Here is a 7281-nt window from a genome sequence, read left to right on the forward strand (position 1 = left end):
GGTATGAGTCTCAAACCAGTTTTGCAGTATTATGCTTTCTCTGTGTAGCAGACTGTCTAAGACAGTCCCATGCACAAAGTCTTCAAAAAGAAGATCTTTAAAAGTATGCATTAGCTTGAGCTATGTTCTGCCCTTGTGTGCAGGAAGCATTGTTGCCTGAGGCTCCCACCATTGCTCACCAGGTCTGTTTAAAACAACCTCAAAGCAGCAGAATAAGCATCAATTTTGGGAGAGGCTCTGCAGAGCCAAGCTGGGGAACCAGTATCTCCAAAGCAAGACCAAGGTGAGAGGAATATCCTAAGTGAGTTTAAATGTGCTTACCCAGGAAGAGAAGATTCAAATCTAGGAGAAGAAAACTTTGAAACAGAGAGGCAGGCATGAAGTGTTGGATGTTGTGAGTGCCTGAATGTCTCTCCTCAGCTCTGTGTCTAACCTGTGGGTATATTTTGCATCTTTTCTTCTGCATCATCAAGAGAATTACACATCAAGTTCCACCTCCAGGGTCACATCACAATTCCACTAATTCCAGGAAGACACAGAGATGCTGTAGCTCTTCCCGAGGGCTTGATTGCAGAAGATGATGCAGAAGAAGGAAAAACCCGATGTGACTTCCAGGTCTGAGCAGGGCTGATGTGAAACAAAAACACCTTTACTAGTAAAATGCATATGCACAAGGTGTCTGTACCCTTAATTACTGGCACAGTCATAAGACCTTTTCTCTTCTGGATCAATTTCCCTGCTTTCTGATGTATCTGTGTTAAGAAAATCAAGGTTCCTTCTCCGAAGCGTGGCTTCTGAAACAGCCTGCAGTGCCCGTCCCCAGCGCAGGTCTGAACTGCAGGAGGCCCAGGGTGCTGTGGCAGATATTTAGAACGTACCACCTTATAAAGTCATGTGGAAAGGTTGGCATGAATTCCTGTTAATGCCTTTTGTTTCTTTGTGTTGCTGTTGGCTTTCAGCATGTGTGGAGCGAAAGTGAGGACTGCTTACCTTTTCTGCAGCTCGCACAGGATTACATCTCTTCCTGCGGGAAAAAGACACTCCATGAAATATTGGAAAAAGTCTTCAAATCCTTCAGACCTGTAAGTGCCTCTTTTTTACTTCTAAACGTTGTCAGTTACCTGTGACATTTAATAGGGTAGCACTAGATGGAGCAAGGTGGTTTTTATTCTGCAGGGGCTTAGATCTCCAGTCAGCTGTCGGGGTGCAGGGGTGTTAGCACATAAGCTACTATGAGGCAATTGGAAATTGTTTGTTGGAAGCCAGCTGCCTTTTTATTTCCATCTCTGCATTTGAGAGGCTGAGATTCCCACATGGGGTGGGAGGCCACTGCTGTGGCAGCTGGTGGGAGTCTCATCCTGCTGGTGCAGTGCTGACTCTGAGGAACAGGATGTGAGTTAGCGCCCTGGGACTTTGTGGCAGTTGTTTCCTGGCACTGGAATTGGTCAGTTCTGCAAGGATCTGAGCAGCAAGAGTAAACCTCTGGGAAGCTGAAAGTGTGGTCTCTCCTCAGTGTTTTTTTTTTTATTTTAGGGCTTCCCCGAAGTGGTCCAGGTTTTGCTGTTGGGGTGGTTACCACTGGGTATTCACAAACACCAGTTTGATTGCTGCTTGAGAAGAATTTGGAGCAGAAGCTGGGTTTTGTGGGGAGTGGGCTTGTATTTTTCTGGTGTGCTGCTATTCAGCTTTCTCTGTCCTCATTTAATAGCAAGATTTGGGTCAAAGCCTGTGTTTTGTCAGGAGGTGACTTCGGCTGGCTATTGTCCTTTATTTTTGCACAGCCTCTCCTTTTGAGTGCCTGGGGCTGGGTAAGGGGTTGGTGCAAAGCAGAGTGGAGGTTTGTTGCCAGAGCCATGCTCCCATGATGTCCATAGCAAGGCTGACTGATGGACGTTTTTAAACTCCCAAGTATTTAGAGTGAAAGAGAGGGCCTAGAGCTCCAGTACGAAAACACTGGCCCTCCCTGTTTTACACTCTTGCATTGCATTGCCACAGACCACCACAGCTGGTTGACATAAAAGAGCATCATTTTAAAGAATCCTTTGAGAGACTGGGAATAAATAGAACAGATGCACACTTTTCTTAGAAGGGACTGGAAATCTGATCTGTCAGGACAGCTGCTTGTAATTGTGAAAACATACAAAAATATAAATATGTTTCCCAGAACAGTATTCGGCTCTTGGATCTTCGTAGCTGTTTTCTCCTGCTCAGAAAAGCTGTGTCTTTGAGGAGAAACTTCCATTGGTTTAACTAAAGAGGACTTCAAAAAGAGTTAATTAAATCGGTACAGATCACTTATTTCATTTAAACCACACTTAATTTGGCGTAGCTTAAGTTACTGAGAAATTTGCTTCAGTCAAACCAAGTTAAGCTACTCCTCAGAATAAAAAGGTTCAAAGGAAGGGAAACAAGTATGGTCATTTAGTCTGGGCCCTCTGTTAATCCATCACATTTCACCCCATGATTCCCATAACCAAACACATAAATTATGGTTGAGCTGTATTGTGTCTTTTCCAAAGACACTCAGTCTTGATGTAAAGTTTTCAGGTGACTTTAAAGGATGCAACACTGCTGGGCGCATTTTCTTCTCGTCATTAGTTATGCTCCTGTGAAAACCTCTTTTATTTAGAAGCTGCCTTGTTCTGGTTTTGCTTCCTAGCTGTTGCATTTCATTACGCTTTTGCCTGCTCAGAAACTGTATCCTCAATTGTCAGAGTCCTCTTCCAGTCTGTAGCCAAGTACTTCACTTTTTCTTGGATATACCACAAAGATGAAGTTTCTCAGATTCTCCTTTGACCTAGTATTGAGAGATTTGCATCAGCATAACAGAACCAGGTCATTTGAGGTATGGTTGTGTGCAGACAAATCTGATAAGGAAAGTAGTGACATTTTTAAAGTGAGGGGTGTTACAATAGATGTATGAAAACTGTTATTTTGCACACTCAGGCCTTTGCCATAACAAACACACTTTTTATCGGTATTGGAAAATTATTTCCTTAGCATTACTTTGTGTTGTCCCCTGTCCTTTCTCTGCCAGACCTGTTTGGCTAATGAAACCACCTTGTTGGCAGCATGGAGCTAACAGTGCAATTGCAGGGCATTTCTTCTCCACTACCACAACCAAGTCTGCTGTCAGAGACCAGTCTGGCAAATTGCAAGTTGAAAAATGACAGTTTAGGTAAAACTGCAGCTGACTGTCAGACCGGTCTCTTCTGGGGCTACGGTGTGGGAAAGGACTGGCTGCTCATGCTGCTGGCCCCAGTGTTTTGGAGAAGGTGAGATCAGGGATGCCCAGCAGTTGGCATCCCTCTCAGTGTGAGACAGATTTCCATCTGCTCCCCTGGGTGCAGGAGGCATGAGTGTGGTCTGGGGGCTGCTTATCAGCCCTCACTGCTCTCAGGCATCTCTCCTTTATGTTTTATGGGCATAAACACAGTGCCAGGGCAGGATATTTAAATGGATGATGCCTTTAAAAAGTGTTGGTTAACCTGCAACAGCTGAACAGTACTTCTGAATCCTGCTGTAGACAAGGTCAAGCTGTTTCTTTACCGAATGTGCTGGGGGGCATGTTGTCTCTGCCTATTACTGCCTTCCTGGGTTGATTTCCACAAAACTCTGTCATATGACTTTTTGTCTGCTTACTCAGGGAGCATCCAAAAGTGCCAGACACCACACAGGTACATGCATATGATATCAATAGCAGTGGGTTCAGACATCATTATTTGCCTCTGAGCATCCCAGCTTCTCTGACGCTCTTGTCTCTCTGGTGCCAGAGGTGTCCATGCTGGTGCTTGTAAGCACATCTGCGTGGAGACTAAGCCCTTCACATCAGGATTCAACAGAAGCCCGTTATATTTAGTGCAGTATCATGTAGACCATTAAAGCTCACTCTTGTACTTGGTTTAATTTTCAGTGTGCTTGTACATCAGCAGTGTCACTGCTTTCATGACTTGAAAACTCCTGCATTATTTGTAAAGTCAGGGCACTTTGAAAGAGTTAAGAAAGACAGACAAAAATAAATGCCTGAGGGACATCACACCAGCTGGCGGAGTTTGCAGAGAACCAAAACAGGAGTTGTAAAATTCAGCGAGGCTCCTGCATTGAGCTCACCTTCAGCCTCAAAAGCCCACATCTGAACTGGGGAGTCTGCAGTGTAAAAGCCATTTATCCCATATTCATTGAATTCATACATATCTCGGTGATCTCTCCTTTACCTTCAGATGGGTAGTGTGGCCAACAGGAACAAATTCATGTAGTTCAGGCTGTGCTGCCACTGGTGCTTGTCCTTTCTACCTCCTCACCACCCTCTTCTCCTCCTCCTCCCCATGCATCCCCACCTGGCAGTTTTGTTCCCTTTGGCTGTTCAGCTGATGGAACAGCTCTCTCTTTCCACACCCCTTTTCTGTTTTACCTCTTTCTTCGTTATTTTCACTCTCCATTTAAGTCCTGTGTCTGCCGCACAGCTGATACTTTAATAGATGAAGTAGATGTGGGCTTCATAGATGAAGTAGATTGGGACTCAAAGCAGAAATGTGTGTTTGAAAGAAGACAAGGTAGGAATTGGTCTAGGATCAATTCAAGCCACCTTCATAATCTTATTTTGTCCTCATCTTTTAGATACCCTTCTGCTTTGGCCCAATGTTTGTAGAGCTCCCTGCACTTTGGACCCTGATCTTCCCTCCTTGGGGTCAAGGTGTGGGCTGATCTGTCACTGCAGTCCAGAGAGCAGTAAGGGGTCTCTAGTGGTGTGCGAACTGATGAAATGTCACCTGCATGGTTGAGGTCCTTGGTGGCTTGGAAGGTCCTAAAGTGTCTGTGAGAGAACAAAACTGTGCATCTCTTGGAGGAGCATCCCATCCCATCCCCATGCTTTCTATGCTCTGTAAAAACACTGATGTCTGCAGCATCATTCTGATTTATGCTGTGCAGGGGGAGGAGAGCTGGGTTTCGTGAGGTCAGAGGGAGATAAGTGAAAAGCAGTATGTGCTCTCCAACCTTTGGGATCATGTGCATCTTTGTGGTTCTTGTGTATTTTGTGGTTTCTGTACTAATTTTGCATGGGAAAGGCTTACAGTACCTATAAAATGAAAACTCCCGTGGCTCATTTCCCTGGAAATCAATTATAACCAGGGCTGGGCAAAAAAAAAAGTGATCAAATCTCTTTCTGCCAGGTGATAAAAACAGAGCAATACAACACTCACATTTAATTAGAATACACTGAATCAGTTTAGCAAAACTTATACTGGTGGATAAGAAAGTCTAGAGGCCTTGCTTTTGCTTTTTGAAAACTGAGTTCTTTAATTTTAGCTTCAACATGAAGCAAAACCCCCACATGCTGCAAATGAACCAAGTAGTTTCACATTCAGTTAAGCATTTGATTTGAAGAATATATATGCATAGGAATATTTACTGTTTGTTCTGCTCAGAAAATAAGAATGTTTTCAGCTTGGGGTCTCTCCGTAAGTATTTTTAAAATGGGAAAGAGGAGGTTTAGTCAGCAAATTCTCCTTCAATTTCCCTGCCAGAGAAACCCTGCAACTAAAAAACTGGTGATAGTGAAGAATACAAGCTTCATTGGACCCAGAGGCAGAGGCTAATTCTGTGCATTGTATTTGTGTACACTTAATAATATTGAATGTTGATCACAGACTAAATTAGTTAAGGTCCCTAAATACTTGCCTCGCCACAGCCTTCTCATTTTTGTGCTACCAACCTTGCGAGTGTCACTCTCCTGATTTTCCTGGGCTTTTCCTCTTTCAAGAGCTAACAGCTGCATGACTCTCCAGACAGAGTGCATGCATCTGTGCTGCTCTTCCAGCCCTGGCAAGCTAAATGCATGGTATTCCTGATAATGCCTGCCATATGCTTTTGCTTTGTGGCTATTAGTAGCTGCTAGTGTAGGATTCTAATACGAGATTTCCACAAAATATGCATTATTTTGACTGTTACTTGGTTTATCTGTCTTTCTGACTTCTGTTGGCTTGGCAATCCTTTAGAGGAGGGGGAGAAGTTCACACATCACTGTTTGTGCCTTTTCCTATAGCAAACAAGTGCCATTGCAGTGATCAGATCCATCAGGTGGAGGCACCCAGACATTATTTGAGGAAGATGGGCTGGCAGTTCTTCACAGGCCCCAATCTAATTTGCAGAAATCTAAAGGGGCTGAGACAATTTTGAGTTTAATTCACAGTATTTTTCACTGCGAGGGCTTCACCCAGTGTGCTGGGCTTTGTCTGGTGTGATGAAGTGAAGGGTTTGAGGGACACATTTAACATGCTGGGATCTTTCGGCTTTTAGAGACTCTGCCTATTCCATGCTAGCCAGTTCTGCATGAGGATGCTTTCTTCTTTGACTTTTATATGGTTGCCAAGCACAATCTTAAACCAAGATATCTACTGCTACCGTATTATCATGGTTCTTTCTGAAGTTAAACCACTGCCAAGTCTAAACAGTCAACAATTTGTGATATGACCTCAGTGAAAAATGCAAAGCTTTTTGCAAATGCTTTGCTTTAGTTTTATTTATCTGCCAGTTTCTGAGCACTTAATTTCGTGTGAAGATGCATTTTCAAATCTTTCTCTACCACGGGAGGGAAAGAAAGATTTGAGTCGAGATTGTTATGCAAAACTCACATTCTGGGGTTTGAGGTTTTCAAGAAGTGGCACCTAGGTATTGTATGAAGATTTTCAGTGAAACTGCATGAGTGGGTAATTCACTATTGCACAGTATTTTCTCTTTTTTGTAGTTACTTGGGCTTCCAGATGTTGATGATGATGCATTTGAAGAGTATAACGCAGATGTGGAAGAAGAGGAACCAGAAGCCGATCACCAACAGATGGGTGTCAGTCAGCAGTGATTTTCCAAGAAGCTAAATAATTTCGGAAGCCTTTGGTACCAGGTGGGGTCAGGTAGTCCCACATTAGCGTGTTCGATTTAGCACATCACATGGGGATATCTGGCTTCCAGGATAAAGGTTTTACAAAATGGTTTAAAAAAATTTAATAATAATAATCTGTGATGAGCTTTGCTAAGAAGTGACCTGAATTTTGCTCCTGCTTCAGTGGGTTTTCTATGGAGTTGTCTTGGTAGCATTCTGCCATTATCAGCCTAGAATTAGTTTTGTCGCTGACTTGTCTCTTCGATTTGTGCTTGACATGAATATAAAGTACAGAGGATGGAGAAGCGTGTGTTGAGAGGGCTGAGTCCTCACCAGTGACCTTTCTGAGGAACCAGCGCAGTGAGCAAACATTGCCTGCGCTTTTCTTTTTAGTTAAACAGGGT

At 43.5% G+C, this 7281-nt stretch overlaps 1 protein-coding gene across 1 annotated transcript; it reads left to right on the top strand.

Annotated features, from left to right (window-relative positions):
- Positions 1 to 959: 959 nt before the first annotated feature.
- MTURN (maturin, neural progenitor differentiation regulator homolog (Xenopus)) lies at positions 960 to 6856 on the top strand (the record flags this gene model as incomplete). Its single annotated transcript, XM_010022258.1, has 2 exons — positions 960 to 1082; positions 6746 to 6856. Coding segments are annotated over 2 exons (234 nt in total), but the record flags the coding sequence as incomplete, so codon positions are not given.
- Positions 6857 to 7281: the final 425 nt, after the last annotated feature.

Source organism: Nestor notabilis, unplaced genomic scaffold (assembly GCF_000696875.1).
Source record: "Nestor notabilis isolate BGI_N333 unplaced genomic scaffold, ASM69687v1 scaffold9519, whole genome shotgun sequence".
NCBI classification, from domain to species: domain Eukaryota; kingdom Metazoa; phylum Chordata; class Aves; order Psittaciformes; family Psittacidae; genus Nestor; species Nestor notabilis.